The sequence below is a fragment of the Branchiostoma floridae genome, chromosome 13 (assembly GCF_000003815.2).
Source record: "Branchiostoma floridae strain S238N-H82 chromosome 13, Bfl_VNyyK, whole genome shotgun sequence".
Lineage (NCBI taxonomy): Eukaryota > Metazoa > Chordata > Leptocardii > Amphioxiformes > Branchiostomatidae > Branchiostoma > Branchiostoma floridae.
In genome coordinates this window covers 17,722,992-17,741,776 of record NC_049991.1, presented here as the reverse complement: position 1 = coordinate 17,741,776, position 18,785 = coordinate 17,722,992, and the positions used below count along the sequence as shown (strand labels likewise).

Genomic DNA, 18,785 nt, shown 5'->3' with positions numbered 1-18,785 from the left:
TCAAATCAAGTGCAAACTCCAAGCATAGGCAATTATTTATGATTGTCCATTTCAAGGTTGCGAACCCTCCCCTCCACACACACATTAAGTCCAGACACCTCCCCCTTGTCACGTACTACAACTGTTTACCTTCCGCCACACAAGCAATATCATGGGTAGCAACTACAAACAGTTACATAAGGTACTGTGTCACTGCAACCTACACAGGCACATTTGTACACATAGAACACAAAATGTCAAGGCCTAGGTTAGGTTCACTCAAGTTTCATTCTTCTCCGTGGGATAACCTATGTCCGTACTTTGCTTTTAAAAACAGAATTGAGGATATCACGTAGATAAACATTCGGGTTTCAAATTGCAATATTTTCAGCATATTGCAGTTTAAAACTACCAACTGTCACTCAATGTGTCTAAATACCGTTTTGAAAAAAACAAAGGATACAGGTTACCCCACAGATAAAGGTGAGCTAGTGTTACTAAATATATTCTAGTAATATATACATATATATATATATATACTGGCAGCTCCGAACTTTAAAAACATTAATGTACAAATCCTGACATAAATCTTGACACTCTCTATGGGCCAAAAACCTCCCACCTGCCTTTGAACTGACAGATGTACCCTTACGATAACAGGTTCATTGAGATTTTCATAAACCTTATTATAGCCAATAAAAAAAAACATTTATGAGTATTACAAGTATTTTGGACCTCAAGTCAAGTCTGTAACGTATCTTAAAGCTCAGAAGCTACATTCAACTACAAGCTTGACTGCCATTCTTGAACACACATTCACATACGAGTACAATACCTTTGCATAAAGAGATGGGTATCTATGTAGGAAGATAAATCGTTGATATATTTAGCACTTACAAATGACATCTCGAGGGAGAGCCTTTCGCTTTGATACATAAGCTCTACTCTAGTGAATACACTTACATCTAGGAAACATGCAGATAACAATCTATGCATATGGAGACGGCTGCATATCTTCCAGTTCAAAAAGAGGCATATGGGAATACACTGCGCTTTTTGATGTTCATGTGTTCAGCTATTAAATATCCCAGTGTGAGCTTTCGTCTATTGGCATCCCTCATCTTTTCTCAAAAGTAAACACACCAATGTACCTATAATTGCATGTTGGAGCCATTAATTGTACCTTAGTCGTTAGGAAATCATAAGAGATACAAAATAAAAAGGACTACACTGTCTACAGTACAAAGAGTACTGCTCTGAGATTTTCGTAAAGTTGCTTGGTAATAGATAGCAGGGCTCGAAATACTTTTTTCTGCATACCTGCACTGGCACAATGAAAATTACCTGCACCAGACAAATTTTACCTGCACCACTCTGAATGTAGAAAGTACTAGTATGGATCATATCAAAATTGTTCGGGAACCATTGCTATTTTTTCTTTTATACTTTATAGGTGGTAACAGTCAGTGCAGCTAATATTATAATAACAATCCATATACACCTACATCATATTATGACATTTATGTATAAAACCCAGTACATGGACCAGTGCAGGTTAAGTGCAGGTAGACACCAGAAATACCTGCACAGGTCCAATTTTACCTGCACTAACCTGCATATGCAGGTGGTATTTCGAGCCCTGAGATAGGAAACTCTACAGCTAGTTAAGGAAAAGTGGCATCCCCATCTGGCATCCCTAGTATCCTAACAGTATACCGGTGGGAAAACTTTGCATTTATTTGCATGTGAAAATCACATTGTAAAAGTTGTAACGTTGCCTGGAAGTACCCAAATGGAGTGTTGATGTTCTTTTACTAAAGCTTTATGAGGTCAAAAATTTGCTGATGGATATGAAGAGGCTTACAGTTAATGGGCTGGCAACACCCTCGTGTCGCAGGGCTGGGACTTAATTACACACAGACATATATCTAGTTGTTAACTGTGTTGGAGATATAAGTATGTATACTCTTAAGGGTGGCAAGCCTAGAAAATCATAAAACATATAAACAACTAGAAAGGCAGTATTTTCACGAAAATGCACAATGTTTCTCCTTTTAGCCTTTTGTCAAGGTACTCACACACATTTACTACACCATCAGACTTGCCTTATACTATAGTATTGTGTATGAATAAAAAAAGACTGTCCATATTCATGTAATGGTGAATTTTTTTTTTTTAAAGCTCCTTGATATTTACAATATATGTAGCTCATAGCCTAATGCTGTTCTAAGCTTTGATCGGCTCCTATTAAAAAGAAGAGGAAAAAAAGAACACACAAGCAAAAACAATAGGTTGTCCCCAACAAAGAAAATAAATGAAGATATACCATCACATACATATGTGTCTCTATTATTCACACCCTTCAGCCAATGCCTCATTTATTATTTATTCCACATCACTCCCTTCCCTCTACTAGATCAGAGATGGGCATCTCAAGCAACAGTTCCCCCAAGGGGATGGAAGCCGAGCTAGCATACATATCACGATGCATATCAACACTTCTATTAGTATGGCCGATGTTGATACATGGCCTGCATTAAAATACAGCCTGTCTAAGTCTTCTGTATATCCCCATAAAAATGTACATGAAAGAAAAATCAACAAGACATTGAAATATTCATGCTCTAGAAGCTTTGTACTGACATGGCTGGATTACCATTAAAAACAGAATTCATGATGATTGTGGTTTTCCCCTTTGCCCTGGCATCATTGTCCTTCCTAATATGACCCCATGGCATGACAAATTACCGTTCAGTCCCCTACTAAGAACTGACCTCAAATGTGGTCAATAATTGACAGTGGGTCCAAGCAGCAGAGTTAAAAAAAACACCAGTGTTTTCTTGTATTCTAGGAACCTTTCAAACATTACTAAGTAAAAAATACCCCGGTACATCTATTGTCTACTGGGCTTTTTCAATTCAAGCCAAGAAAATATACTGCATTTACTCCCAGAAATTGGGAGTCTGCATTGCTGTAGGAGTGCCCTATGGCTGCTCCATAAATTCAAACCGCGGCATGAGAAACAGATCATACCCACAGATATGATATGATGCTGCATACCCAGAAGGCAGGAACTGTGCTGTTTTGCAATTTCTGAATGAAGGAGGTATATATAATACATGTCTTACCATCAATGGAAAATCAGATTATAATATGCACTAAGTTTGTATTTCTATCTGATGATACAGAGGAAAATCTGATAAATGAAGTAGATTTTGTGGGCAGATCAATGCCAGACATTGGAATTAACGGGTATCTTTCTACAAAAATGGACAGACTTACAGGCACGCTGCATTGCCATTCACAATCAATGGAAGTCTTTCATAGCAATGACATGCCTTATACAGTCGCAGAAGTTCAAACTCAATTCTAGACAAAAAGCTTTTGGTTGTGCCTCTGAACTTAAATCACCCTGTTGCCTTTAAAATGAAATGATGCTTTTAAACAAAAAAATGTAATCTGCATATTAACAAATCATCTTTGCAGAACAGGTGACAAAGGAAAATAAAACATGCTGTGATTATTATTGCTAAAATTCTATAATTCAAGCTTTTCTAATAGTAATAGTGTGAACCAACACTTTCCTTGTTTGTATACCATTCTTTGACTTTTAAAAAAATGACAGTAACTGGTACTAACTTGCATCCAAATAAACAAAATAATTTTGTAAGGAAGAGACCTCGATATCTTTTACAGTGCCCCCAACACTATTTCCTACATAGACCACTCAAAGCACTTAGTGCTGCAGTTAATGTCCACATAATGGACACAGAATGCAATAAATTGGTGGAAAATCCATATCTCATGTCCGACCGTGTCTGCCGATGCTATCGCATTCAAGGCTGTGCTCACCAATATCAACGCACACTGTCACACACAATGTATCAGGATTTTGGTTTTCAATATCCCTCATATATATGTATGATCATACTTGTACTAGGCATTCGTACATTCATTTCATTACATGTTCTATAGACTTTTCAGTAGAAATAGAGGTTCGAGAATACAAATTCAGGATTTTAGGAAGAATCCAGAAATTATGGAGTTGATGATACCCCAGAGATGGCGTATTTTAGGTTTTCCATCCTAAAATGTTACATAATTTCGAGTTATACCTCTAGTTGCTAGCACCTCAAGTGTACGGAACCTGTTGATAAATTGAAGGAAGAAGCGCGGCGGTGCTAGGGAGGTCTTGATGCACGTTTAACAACGACAGTAAATCTTCTAAAATGGTCTGGTGACTCCAGTCCTCACATTAACAACATCCCGCCACCATTACCAAGTCTGGGGTCCAAATTCCAGCATTACCGCGACCATTTACACAGTGGACTGGTAGCCTCATTCGCAGATTTACAGCGGCATTGCCTTTTTTTGGGAGGGGGCCCAGTACAGTAATTCCGATTATTATTATTATTCGTGATTTTTAGCATAGGCTAAGATTCTCTGATGCACAGACATTCCTTCTTCCGGCATCAGTTCAGTTCAGTTCATCTTCTGTTCAGAGGTGACAACACGATTTCCACAAAGCCATGCCCAGCATGACAGAGCAGAGCTCATCGATGTTAGATAACCTTAGAGTTAGACCATGAAAATTGCAAATCAACCCTCTCCTAAATATTTCTAGGAAATGCCAGTGCAGCTAGAACTTAAGTAGAAGTCTAAGAAGGAGGCTAGATGACACTCTCCAAGCAGACATCTTTTCAGTCGTTTTTTCAGGCTTTCTATTTTGTACTGTTTTCTTTATGTTTTGTTTTCTTTATGATTTCTTTAAAACTGTGAAAAAAAGTATCATTTTATTTAAACCTCTAGCAACATAATCTACTATATTCCTAATCCCCCTTGCTTATACTAGTCATAGTTAAAGACAAACCTTGCAAGATATTTCTTTAGAATCAAATAATTTATAATGTTGATCTTTTTTGTTATGAGTTTTTCAGCGCATTCTCTACACGACTACAGGTTCTGCAAATGATTTTAGAGAAGTTTGTGTTATTTTATAATTCCTCCATCCTTACCTGTTCTCCGGAGTGCTCCAGGATGAGTGCCTGGAGATGCTCCACGCTGATGGACCCCCTGCCATCCTTATCACACACCTGGAACACCTGGATCATCTGCTCCCGAAAATCCGACTCCGGAGAACTCATCATAACTCCTCTTCTTCCCAGCTCCCGGGCGTCTTGTAGATGCTCTGTACTACTAGTTCTTGTCGTGGCGGAAGAAACATCTTGGAACGTACTCTCTCCCAGCATGAAGTCTATGTGGACAGCCAAGCTGCCGGGTTGACGATAGTTGTAGCCCTAAAAGTAGCGGTACTCTTAAAATTATTCTAAGGTTTGTATACAACAACGCCCGGCGTGTGGACCGCTAGCTAGCCGCTACTTTTAGACATCCTGTACAACATCTGTGACCGTATACGGCTGTCTAAACTACCGTAGAGGAAGGATAACTACTCGGAAAATCGTAGAGAAGGCCTCCGGGCCACTTGTGGCGTTCGCACCCCCCAGGCACGGTGCGGCGAGAGGGCAAACTCCAAATCTTCAACTTCACTTCCAAAACATCAAAACTCGCTGCTGTGTTGTTGTCAAACCCCGTCCGGAAGCAATACTACGCCGGGAGACTCGCCAAAAATTCCACAGAGGGAGGGATCGACACAAACGGGAAGCACGGACAGACAGTTGGCGAGTTCCCCTACTTCCTGCTGCTGAGTGTGTGACGGCAGGCCCGTTGACAAATGTGGAAAACAGAGAAGATCGGGTGAAAAGAGACACTGATGTGATATGCAGCGGCCATGTTGAAATCTACCCAATCATCAGTAACAAATCCGGTATGACCAATCAGCGTGCAGGATCGGAAAGTTGTTACAACACGAGAAGCCAATCAGACACTATATAGGGGTTTAAATCTACCACTTTGATCATAGGTACACAATATCTTCGTAGTGCTATGAACAATGTTATAACTAGCCATCCTTAGTCTTAAAATTGTATTTCTTTTAAAACACTTTATTATTTTGTTGTTTTATTGTATAATTGTGTGCTTTATACTTTTTAATGTTTTCTTTGAAATGCCTTTATTTGAATAAGGCCCCATCAGAACATTGGACTCGTCCATTTCCGGACATTGAGCAACAAGATGGCTTCCTCCAGTGATGAGAGTTCGTCAGAAATGTCGCAAGAAACAGAAGAAAAGAAGACCACTTTCAAGGATTTGGTAAGGCTGTTGAATACATGTATATTTAAGGAATACTTAATTGTCGTGTACACCATGAATGACCACTTAGCTTACAGAAATAGTCGTTTTATAACGCTATCTAACCTGCTGTTTCTGTGTCCACACATGCTGGTACGGTAGCAGACGGAAAATTTGCCGCTACCGTCGTTTTTACTCTACTAGAAAATGATTCCATGGCAAATGACAATTGCACGTTGGTTCAAATGGTAACGTAAATCGATAGATTATAGGACAAGAACGTCTAAGGTAAATTTATACGTAATTTCTTTTGACTTAACATAAACTTTGTGTGCCCCCCTCCCACCCTTCACTTCTACATGTTAGTGACTGGAATTCAGACTCAAGCACAAATCAATCTTCGTATCATATAAGTTGCACCAAGGAGGTTGCTTGCATAGATGTGTGTTTTCCTAGTATAGTCTAAGAAAAATTCTTCCACCACTTTTATGTCCCTTCACATCCTTACTCAATTGTTACATTAAATAATATTTTGATTCATACCAATGAATTATGATATTTGATTTTCCCATCATCAACAGGGTGTTGTGGATGTACTATGTGAGGCGTGTGAACACCTGAAGTGGACGACGCCTACCAAGATCCAGACCGAGGCCATACCACTGGCATTGGAAGGTCGGTGTGGCATCCAGATTTTTCAACTGTATGATAATGAAAAGTTGCCATTTACTATAAGTATATTAGCCTATCCTTGCATAGAGGACAGAAGAGATTTTGGGGCTATGATACTGTTGGATACCAGGCTTGTATACTAAAAATATGTACTTATTTCAAATCCATTCTATTGCATGCAGTAATTGCTGATATTTGGACATATCTCCTTGCTATGAATATTACCTGCTAAAAGTCTGACCAACGAATAAGAAAATAGCTGCATGTTCGTCACATTGTACATTTCATATTTTTTATGTACATGTCTTGACTAAGGTGGACTGGGCTACATGATCCACCTATTGTATTTGCCCAAAATATACATTGTAATCCAAAAGGTATAGATGGGATTTATTTGTTTGTTTGCTAAATGTATTTGTATGTTGTGACCAAATTGGGCTTAGGGCTATCGTGTTTTCACCAAGCATTAAAATCTTACCCTAATATCCCTGCCCCTCTTGTAGGTAAGGATGTGATCGGCCTTGCAGAGACAGGTTCAGGGAAGACGGGAACCTTTGCCCTGCCCATCCTGCAGAGTCTGCTGGAGAAACCACAGAGGCTGTTTGCTCTGGTCCTCACCCCGACCAGAGAACTCGCCTTCCAGATCTCCGAGCAGTTCGAGGCACTGGGATCCTCCATAGGCATCAAATGTGGTAAGGCATGCAATATTTATGGTAGTTTGGGACTTATTCATATATATATGAACTGACACTGAAGTTCGTATTTACCCAGACCTTATCATCGTTGAGTGGAATTTGTTATCACTAAGCACAGTACTGAGTAGGGGCGTATTCACTGGACAGTTGTAAAGTATACTTACAGATAGATGTGCAATGCTTAGGTGTGACAGGTCGTTCAGTGTAATTGAACCGCCTGCTGACATGCCTTTTTAGTTTTTTAAACTGGTGTGTTATGCCAAAGGGTGGTCATACTGCCTACATAGATCAGGGATAAACAAGTCCACTAGCCCTATTGTCCAGGGCAAGTGAAAGTGCTGTTCGGGCAAGTGTATGTCCTACCCCACTTGTCCGATTGGGCAAGTAAGATTTTTCCATTGATTTTAGTGCAATTTTGATATACTTGTTACTTTTTACAGTCATGACATCAAGCAATTGTCTACAGAGAATTCCATTGCTGGAAGTGAAAATGCATATACTAGTAACAGTGACATTTGAATTTTGGGCAAGTGAAAAATTGGTTCGGGCAAGTACATTTTTTATGTGCTTGCCCGATAGGACAAGTGGATTTTAGAAAACTTGTTCAACCCTGTAGATACAGATTTATATACGGATAGAGTTTGCTTTACAATATCATGGCATAAAGAGTAGCTTTTTAAAAGATCCTCTGCAGTCATATTCCTATGACATATAGATTGTCTGCTAACATCAGACATTGTATCCTAGACTTTCATTCCTGTTTTGAATTAACATATGTTTGTCATCCATGCTGTGTATAGATGTACATGTAAGCAAATTTTTCACATGTACAGTATAGAAGATCTAATCTGTATAATAAAAGGACTTTTTTTTTCTTGCCAGTTGTGGTAGTTGGAGGAATCGACATGGTCACTCAGGCCCTGCAACTCGCCAAGAAGCCTCACGTCATCATTGGTAAGTTATTTCTTGTTACTTCATTTTTCATTGGTGAATGTTGGAACCATTAGATCGACACTCAGAAAATGGAAGAAATTTTACATTGGGGAGATTTTCTCAGTTTTTGTGCCTTTTCCATTCCAGCCACCCCTGGCAGACTGGTAGACCATCTTGAGAACACCAAAGGCTTCAACCTCAGAGCACTCAAGTACCTGGTAAGATGGTGGCAAGATTTTAAGCTTTAGTAAGATAGCTGTAACATTTCTTGAAACTCCTTGGCTCAAAGAACATTACTTGAACCCTCTTCCTTATATACAGAATCATGCTTCTGTTGGAGTATATTGGTGTCAGGAATGACCCACCGAAAAAAAGCTTATTTTGTGAATTGATTTTTCTTTTTCCAAAAGTTTTTTTCTTCTTTTTGATGATAACTAGGTCAGGTATGTTAGTGTGAATCGCAACATTGACTGTGCCAGCAAGGCTTTGTTCACAATAAAGTAGGACGTATGGTCAATTTTAAACTGAAATCCACATGCCAGCACCTTTACACTGCATGCAAAATCTATCATCATTCCTAGCATGAAGGTTCAATTAACCCAGGCTGCCCCTTGTTGTTGCTGTGAGTTATGTGATGCAACCTAGGAAATGCACAGGACATTAATCAGCATACATGTATTTCCACCCTCTAAAATATTTATAAGTCCAAACCAAACTCATTTTTTTCTGGACCAGGGATACATGCATCGCTAGCTACAAACTGACCCAAAGCATCTGTCTCCATTTACTGTTGTGAAAGATTCATATGAGCAAAAACAGCTGGTCATTTATAACAGGTTAACGCTGTGTGCGGCCTGCTGACCTGTGTGTCGTCCAGGGCAGCAGGTCCAATCTTATCTTTCCGCAACACCTGCCGTCTGTGGACACATTTAGAAACTGGTGCAAACTTGTTAGCTTTTGGTTGACCTCAGGGCTTTGGAGTGTCAGGTCTTCATTTTCATTATATGTGAGGGGGAACTTGGCAAAGTTACATTTACTATAATGGTACGTTTGGAAACGATGTTATGAAGAAAAGACATGTTGTTGAAGAGCTACTGTCAACACACACACTCACACACACACTCACTCACACACACACACACACACAAGCATACATACACTCACACACACAAACTCACACACACATGAACACACATACATGTACACAATACACATACATTTGTATATATAGGTTGGAATAGAAGGGGTTAGGGAGAAGATTCTATTCAATTTTTGTGGTCACACTCGTTTGGGAAAAGACTATTTGATGTGTATGGTCAATGTAGTGAGGCAAAGGGGTTATGAAATATGTTCTATTTGAATGGTAATGGTTAAACTTGGTTAGGAAAAATGGGCGCTGTTTGATGTCTATGGTGGACCTTGGTCAACAAAATGGCTCTATTAGGTCAGGAAAAAGGTTCAATTTGATGTTTATGGCCAAACTTGGTTGGAAAATAGGCTTTTTATGGTCAAACTTGGTCAGAAAAAGGCTCTATTTGATGTTTATTTTCTAACTTCCAGGGCAGCAGAAAGGTTCAATTTGACGTTTATTTTCCAACTTGGTTAGGAAAAAGGTTCAATTTGGTTTTTATGGTCAGACTTTGTTGGGAAATTGGCTGTTTATGGTCAAACTTGGTCAGGAAAAAGGTTTAATTTGATGTTTATGGTCAACCTTAGTAGAGAAATAGGCTTTTTATGGTCAAACTTGGTCAGAAAAAGGCTCTATTTGATGTTTATTTTCTAACTTCCGGTACAGCAAAAAGGTTCATTTTGACGTTTATGGTCGAAGTTGGTAAGGAAGAGGCTCAATTTGATGTTTATGTTGGAACTTGAAGAGAGTCCTCATCACCTTCCCCCTGCTGTCATAAACATTTAGCTGATACGATTTAGTACCAAAAGCTAGGTAGAAAGGTAAGATTGCTGTCTGTAGATGTAGATATACCAGGCCTGTCTCCTGCTTCCAATCTTTCTCTGTCCCACATATTGTTTACTTAGCTCATATTGTTCATTTTTGCTGTCAAATCTGTAATTCTAAGCTTACAAAAATTTGTTTTCATTAGCCTGAGTATTGCCTGGTTAGTTTACCAGGTCTCCCATTCTCTCCCCATGCATTAGAGTCCATTCCAAGACACCATGCGGATGTTTGTTGCCAGTGTTTAGAATTGATTTTAAAGTTTTGTAATTATATGTCTAGGACATTTGATACTTCAGAAATATTTCTAACACTGTTTCAACTTTATAAATATTTCCCTGGTCCTGTAAAACTTTGGAAATATTCATGGTGTGGAATTGGATACTTCTAATGGTTTCTAAATAATGATAACAGCATTCTACCATTATTTACAATTTTCTACCATTTTTTGTAAATGGTTCGGTGGGCTAGGAAGATAGCAATTCACACATCCTTGCAAAGTATGGTTGGGTGCCATGCAACAATGGCCCACCACAAAGGATCCACCAGTGCCCAGCAGTGAAATCTAAAAATATACAGATGCAACAATAGGGCTTACTTTTACGGGGCAATAAACTAATTTTACCATTTGGCCAGGTTTACCATTTTTTGTAAATATTTGTAAATGTGAAATAATCACAGAGAGGTTTCACAATTATTCTAAATAAAGATATTTTTGTACAGTTACTTTCAAAATGTTTCTAAAATATTCAAAGAAATTCAAATAAATGAGTATTTTCTTAGTCAATTTTTTTAAAAATAATTTAATTATTGTGGCTCAGATATTCTTTTATTCAAAATAATTCAGACTAATTATAAATATCGCCTAAAAACCCTCATGGTGTCTTGGAATGTACTCTAATGGATGAGGGTAAGTATGGGAGCCCCAGTAAACTACCAGTCAGGCTACATTTTCATTAGTTTCATGTCATGAAATTCAGATATCTCAGACGAACAGGATCCCATCATTACAACAAGCAAATTTCCGTGCCAGGACTGAGGTACAAAGACAGCAGTAATGTACTCTTCAAGCAGAGGTTGATGGGGAAAATCTTGACCTTTTCCTTGTATGCCATCTTTCTCTATCAGCCGTCCCCACCAACCTCTGCTTGGGAGTATCAGTACAAATGTACTAGTAAAGTAGGATGAAGGAGAATTCTTATTACACAACCTGTAGGTACTTACATTGCTTATGTCTCGATGTCTCTCAGACACCTTCGTCAGAGCTTCTAACTGGAGTTCTGCTTCTCACCGCCATATGTAGCCGATGTAGGTGGCACTTTTGCAGTGAGAAAGCGCTGTTTTCTTCATCCTATATTCTACCAACCTGATGAAACAATTTTCGGAAGTACTAGTAAAGTGTTGATCTAAACTGTTTGTGTCCATATAGGTGCTGGATGAAGCTGACAGGATACTCAACATGGATTTCGAGGCTGAGGCAAGTCAGATGTTTTGTACAATATCAGAATGTGTGTTGCCAAAGTGTTTTAGTAACTTTTACCATAATGATATTAAAGAGCTATTTGAAGAGGCTACCAAATTCCATCCAAACTTCTTAACATTCACCGACAAAAAGAAAACAATTCTCCTTCTAACTTCACAAAACCCACACATAATAGAAAAGGTGGGATCTTTTGTCTTCCACTGTCTTAGAAAGTCGAACCAAATAACCCAGGATGTAGAGTTAGCTTTTACTAGTTTTAGACTAGAGTAGACACCTTTGATGTTGTTTTTACTTTGTCTGAATTTCTCATGTTGCCTGCAATTAGCCCACGTGCAAGAATTTGCAATAACCTTTTCTATTAAGATCTGCATTCAATTTGGTAGATAGTACATGACTGTATAAGATGCAATGTCCAGGGTGTTGCTGAAGCAGAAATCACCAATGCCGCTGTTCTGGATGTTCCTCTTGCAGGTAGACAAGATTCTTAAGGTTATCCCCAGAGAGAGACATACCTATCTGTTCTCTGCAACCATGACCAAAAAGGTAAATACAAAACTCGAGTTACATGTATGCACTATGAGGTACAGTGCACTATAATCAGTTTTTGTAGTCTACCATAGATCAACGCACGTAAACAGTGGCATATATGCATATTTAGAAATTGGTCCTTTCAAAGTAGGATCCTTGATTTATTCATATTACCTTTGAGGTAAGTATGCCTGCATGGTGAGAGGAATCAATCTTACACAGGAAGGACACCTATCGGTTAGCAGTAGAAGTGCAGCCTTCAGATTGGTTAAGCATCTCATCATCTTGACCTTTTCATATAACGCATAGTCAGCCTCTACACTGAGAGAATTAAAGCAATGTAAACAAAAATTGACTATTGACAATCAATGTTCTTAAATCCACTCTTGATAGTGTATACTTTTGCCCTGAATTGATGCCAGAACCTTGATTCTAATATTTACACCTCTTAACGTCCAGGTGGCAAAGTTACAGCGAGCTTCCCTATCCAACCCTGTAAAAGTGGAAGTGAACTCCAAGTACAAAACAGTGGACACCTTGCAGCAGTCCTACCTCTTTATACCCAGCAAATACAAGGTATGAACAACAGTCATCAACAAGTGTTACCAAGTTATATACTTGCTGTGCTTACTATACTTTTCCTACATTGTCTAAAATATTTCACCCTTTCAAACAGTCAATGTTATTCCCTTGGAAGTTATTGTTGTTTAAACATTGTTTTTCTGATCATTTTTAAAGATAATACATTGTTGTCTCCTGCTTGTTTAAAGACAGTTTACAGTGTGTTTTTGGAATAGATTTACCATGTACTTTTGTTGTTGTCAATAATGTTGTTGTTCGCTCCTAAATGAGCATAATAAGGGTAACTCCTTCATACACCCAATGTACAGTCTGTCTATTTTCTCTAATGGCTCTTTTGTTGTTTATCTAGTTTTACCGCCTTTGTGAAATGATTGACATAACAAGTGACTACTATGTTGATAATGTTCTTACCATATGCATAATTCTGTTTTTGCAGGATGTCTACCTGGTGTCCATCCTGAACGAGCTTGCGGGTAACTCCTTCATGGTGTTCTGCAGCACGTGTAACAACACCCAGCGTACGGCCTTCCTGCTCAGGAACCTGGGCTTCAATGCCATTCCACTGCATGGCCAGCTAAGTCAGGTCAGTTGTCTCATGTCATTCTAAACCTTTAATGTTTTGAGATGTATTGTCAAGATGGTTATTATAAATGCTTTGTTGTAATCCGCTTTGAAATCAGTATTTCTTTAGAATTAATCAGTAAAAAGTATGCAGTTCAACCTGTGGCTGCGATGTATTTTTTTTACCTGCCCAAATAAACCATTCCTTCTCTTACGATACGTGATTTATTCATTTGAAAACTTTGAATGTTAACCTCTGTTCTGAAAGACTATATTGTAATAATGACCAGATAATGCAAACTATGGACTTCAGTATGCTTCCGGCACCCCTGCAGTTTACTATCACATCATTGCCCTGATAAGATTTTCAGTCCTTAAATGCCTGTATCTGTATCTATAAAGCCAGACAAGTATAATTGCCCTTCGGTGTAACACACCAGCTTCGTAGGCACGCGGCGTGGCAGCAGCTGGTTACATTACACTGAACGACCTGTCAACCTAACCTTAGCACCTCTATCTGCAAGAGTTCTTTAAAAACTATCCATAGAAAATGGTTGATAACATATTCCACTCTACAATAGTTCTGGGAAAATACAACTTTGGTACTTGAAGGAATGGCTATTCCTTGGTCTTTTTTGAGCTGGTATTAGATGCTGATCTGTATCTTCACCACTCTCCAGAACTCCCGCCTCGGCGCCCTGCACAAGTTTAAGGCCAAGAGCAGGTCCATCCTGATCGCTACGGACGTGGCCAGTCGGGGGCTGGACATCCCGCATGTGGACGTGGTCATCAACTTTGACATTCCTACACACTCTAAGGTATGAACGGTTTAAGATTTTTCTGGAATAATAGTCGATTTGGAGAATTTAATCCTCTGAAATTCAAGGTAACCACTGTAATGACATCCTTTAGGGTACCATAACATGTATAGCTAACACTAGTACAGTCAAACCTGTCCAAAGCTGCCACTCAAGGGACTGGAGAAATGTGGCCACTATAGACAGGTGGCCTCTATAGAGAAAATGCTGATCAATTGACAATAAGCTACGCACTGAGCAATAAGCTACACACGATTTCAGTACTCACTCAAAGGTATCAATAGTTTTAGATTCCTCATGGAAGTCTATGAAATAATGGTCACTTTGGGGAATCTATGCTAATCTCCAAGCAGATCCTACAGTAGCATAAGATAGTATCAAAAGCTAGTAGAGGACTGTAGCTGGCCTGGGAGTGTGTTTTGCTACCACATGGCAAATGTACACCTCTAGGCTGACTACACTCCTTGGCCAGTTTGGTATTATCTTATGCCATTGTAGGATCTGCTTGGAGTTTAAATCTATGCCACTAAATAGTTTAACAGCATGGTCTCTGGGCAACACAGAGATGTACACCTTAAGTTCTTGGTGTGTAATAACACTTTGTAGTGACAATCTGTTCAGTGTAGTAAATGTACTACTAACACTCTGTAGTGTGCTCCAAAATCATATCTGCTCGTGTAACTGCTACTGTAAATGCAGAAAAGGACTGTTCGCGGTGGTTTTATTTCCATCACAGCCAGAGACATACAGTGCATGGTGCAACCATGAAATTAAAACCACTGCGAACAGTCCTTTTTCCCTCTACCTCAAAATTAAATCCACGCAAACTTAAACGCATTTACAGTATTTGATCAGGGCATTAATTTTCTGGATGTCTGACCTTCATCAACTTAGTGACACTTTGTTTCCTCCAGGACTACATCCACAGAGTGGGCCGTACAGCCAGAGCAGGGAGGTCTGGGAAGGCCATCACCTTTGTCACACAGTAAGAAATGCTTTTCACTTCCATAACTACTGTACATTGCCATGCTACTGTAATTGTTATAGCCTGGGTGCCACCAGGCTTAGTTAAACTGGCTCTGATAGTTGCCTATACTTGTCTTATGGGATCATAAAGCTCTTTTTTCTTGAGATTCACTGACTGACATTTGGGGTCAGTAATTCAATTCAGTCATATCAGCTCCCATAAACCCACAAAGACGTATCATGATAGGACAAAGGTCCTTGTTAAAAAGGGCATAGTATTATTTGATGACAAGTCAACACAAATCTAATAGAACCTGTCTGTTGTCTCTGTAGGTATGATGTAGAGCTATGATGTACCAGAGGATTGAACACCTGATCAGGAAGAAGTTGCTGCAACAGAAAACAGAAGAAGAAGAATTGTGATTCAGCAAAACTGAAATTTGTTCTGTTGTTTTCCTGCTATGTGTAGGTATGATGTAGAACTGTACCACAGGATTAAATACCTGATCAGGAAGAAGCTGCTGCAATCCAAAACAGGAGAAAAAAGAATTGTGATTCAGCAAAACTGAACTATGTTCTATTGTTTCCCTGTTACCTGCAGATATGATGTAGAGCTGTACCAGAGGATTGAACACCTGATCGGGAAGAAGCTGCCTCTGTACAAAACAGAAGAGGATGAAGTTTGATTCAGAAAAACTAATCTTTATTCTATTATTTTCCTGTTACCTGCAGATATGATGTAGAGCTGTACCAGAGGATTGAACACCTGATCGGGAAGAAGCTGCCTCTGTACAAAACAGAAGAGGATGAAGTTTGATTCAGAAAAACTAATCTTTATTCTATTATTTTCCTGTTACCTGCAGATATGATGTAGAGCTGTACCAGAGGATTGAACACCTGATCGGTAAGAAGCTGCCTCTGTACAAGACAGAAGAGGAAGAAGTGATGGTGATGAACGAGAGAGTGATGGAGGCGCAGAGATACGCCAGGATGGTCAGCAACTACAGTTTTTTTTTTTCATATAATCTCATTTCTGTTCATATCATTTAGATTGTCAGCAGTAATATCACATAGACAAACTCAGACAGTATTGCTGGAGGCATCTATCCACAAAAATGACAAAATCACAGAAATATTGTACATTTCTTTGTATATAGTCAGTTTAAGAATATTAGGACCTTATACTGTGCATGATACAGATTCATATTCAATTGATCTCAAAATCCCAAGTGCTATATGTGATAAAGACCTTCTAGACCCACTATCAATTCAGTATCCAACTTTGCATGTAGTTTCCGTTTTTTACCCATTACCGGTCTGGGGGTAGTTTCGTTCTTTATCTCATGGAAGGACTAGACAGCTAGTGTCATTGGATGGCCATATAATTTTGCTTGTCAACATTTTCAAACTGATGTATAATATATGTAATGTACTGATGAATCTTCTTTCCTTACAGGAAATGAAGGAACAGGGAGGGAAGAAGGGGGGGAAGCGGTCAGCAGCAGCCGATGATGATGATGATACAATGGAGGCCACAGGCATCAGGAAGAAAGTTAAAAAGTTCCAGAAAACCAAAAAGAAACATTGATACTTTTTGATGAAACCTTAAGCAATCATTACTTGAATGTATTTTTGTTGTATTAGTTATGTTTTGTTTCATTACTGTATGTCCTACAGCATAACTTTCAGCATTTTTTGGCTCTTGATAGACCTTCCTTGTGCAAGTGGGATCTAATGTGGATAGACAGTATAAACTGAAACTGTTAAGATTATTAACAGGTTTAGTATATGGATCTAGAACAGAAATGACTGAACTCGTCCTCATTGCAAAAGAGAAACTCTTTGTGTTGTGTATCAGAAACAACTGGGGGAAGGTTTTGACATGTACAGTACATCTATATGGATCTATGACAGAAATGACTGAACTCTTCCTCATTGCAAAAGAGAAACTGTGTTGTGTTGTGTATCAGAACCCAACTGGGGAGAGGTTTTGTACAGTACATCTTTCTGCATTCAGAATAAATGATACTGTATCACAGCATTTTCTTTTCTTCATTAGATAAGGCATAACTAATGGTGTGATGTAGAGATTGGACAATGTAGCTGCAGTCTTTCAAACCCCCATGTAATGTAAAAAAACATTTCCATATGAAAACTTTGCCTTTACAAGTTGATACAAAAGTTTGTCATTCAGTAGTTTTACCGGTAGATTGTCTGAAAAGTGTGCCATTTGTAAACTGTAAACTATAACGTCAAAAACATCTCAAGAAAAAAAGTATATAAAGCTCAGATCCAATTAGCAGGTTTCTGAATATTTTCTTTACATTGAGCTAGAGGTTGAAGTAGAAGTCAATTATGACATCTCACGAAAACTAATGTAGTCTGCGGTAACACCAATAAATCGGTAAGGATAAACTGTTGCACAAAGATTGCCACTATATTTCAGTGCCCAATATAATAATGTAGATCATTTATATCTTCTCTCTCAAGCCCAGACTCGTCAACAATGAAACAACAGTCTACTTTGCCCATTTTGCGGTCAAACACGCAAGTATCACGTGACTCACATTGATCAAACAAGCACCTGATTTTTCCCCATCAAACATTTACTGTGTCACGTGTCCGGAAATTGCTGTAAGTGTGACGTAATGGTACAATGTATAACATGCTCCTATAACGCAGTGTTGTTCAAACCACGTTCCAATAGAACCGTTGTCCCTGTTCTTTATCGTTCTGGTAAAGTTTACAGTTTCTTGCCACCATGCCTCGCATGGGCCGCCAGGACAGTGAGTGTTCCACCGCCCCGCTAGATCCGGACATGTCCAAAACCGACTACAGGGAGCCGACTCGTGCCCTTAGCAGCGTCTGTATGTCCGTCTTCTGTGTCGTGTTGCTGGTGTGTTCGCTTGCCGCCGCCGTGGGGTTAGTTTGTACGTGGTTATCCTTCAGTCAGAAAATTGCAAAACTGAAACGCGACTACGAGAAAGTTGACGAATTGCAAGGATGGGAGAGGAACAATGAGAATATTTCGGCACTCGTTGATGAGGTAAGAGTACAGTATCATAGCAGAATGTTTCCTAATGATTTTATGATACAATTTTTGAAGGAGATATGTTTATTTACGTGTCTTGTATTTCTTAGGTCACGAGGGAGGCTGTGAACGGAATATTTTGATAACGTCGTTGAACTACAAGTTCTTTTGGAATTTTAGTCAATTTCTATTTGCGCTGTCAAGCGAAATCACGGCAGTTCCGTCATTGATGACAATTGGGTGCTTTTCGGCTTTGATAGAACCCTACTTGAATTCTGAGTTTATCGGTCAAGCCAGACAAATCTCTTGTTGGTATGAAGATGTGTTTTGTTTCTTGAAGTAAAAGGAGGTTAAAGTGATCATTGTTATTTTTGTCAGCCCAAAATATGTGTTTAGG

General features: G+C 39.0%; 2 protein-coding genes across 5 annotated transcripts in view; one reads left to right on the top strand and one right to left on the bottom strand.

The window, feature by feature from the left end:
• Positions 1-5,852, bottom strand: part of LOC118429731 (rab11 family-interacting protein 4B-like) — a 193,631-nt gene extending 187,779 nt beyond the window's left edge. For 3 of the 4 annotated variants that reach the window (XM_035840350.1, XM_035840352.1, XM_035840351.1), the window contains exon 1: positions 4,995-5,852. In XM_035840350.1, coding sequence (XP_035696243.1) covers positions 4,995-5,228 — 234 coding nt within the window. In that variant the 5' untranslated portion in view covers positions 5,229-5,852. The remainder of the gene's footprint in view (positions 1-4,994) is intronic. The other variant, XM_035840353.1, reaches the window with a different exon arrangement.
• Positions 5,853-6,066: 214 nt separating this feature from the next.
• On the top strand, positions 6,067-17,254 carry LOC118429739 (probable ATP-dependent RNA helicase DDX47). The gene is made up of 13 exons (XM_035840361.1): positions 6,067-6,189; positions 6,750-6,843; positions 7,344-7,532; positions 8,418-8,489; positions 8,616-8,686; positions 11,849-11,896; positions 12,374-12,445; positions 12,890-13,006; positions 13,449-13,595; positions 14,254-14,391; positions 15,306-15,376; positions 16,221-16,350; positions 16,814-17,254. Exons 1-13 carry the CDS (start codon positions 6,112-6,114, stop codon positions 16,943-16,945), a joined length of 1,359 nt encoding a protein of 452 aa, XP_035696254.1. The 5' UTR covers positions 6,067-6,111; the 3' UTR covers positions 16,946-17,254.
• Positions 17,255-18,785: the final 1,531 nt, after the last annotated feature.

Bases quoted from the DNA above. Each gene is read 5' to 3' on its own strand.
- LOC118429739 (XM_035840361.1), top strand. From the start codon at position 6,112: ATGGCTTCCTCCAGTGATGAGAGTTCGTCAGAAATGTCGCAAGAAACA. The intron at 7,533-8,417 runs GTAAGGCATGCA...TTTTCTTGCCAG, and splicing joins CTCCATAGGCATCAAATGTG to TTGTGGTAGTTGGAGGAATC. The intron at 14,392-15,305 runs GTATGAACGGTT...TGTTTCCTCCAG, and splicing joins ACATTCCTACACACTCTAAG to GACTACATCCACAGAGTGGG.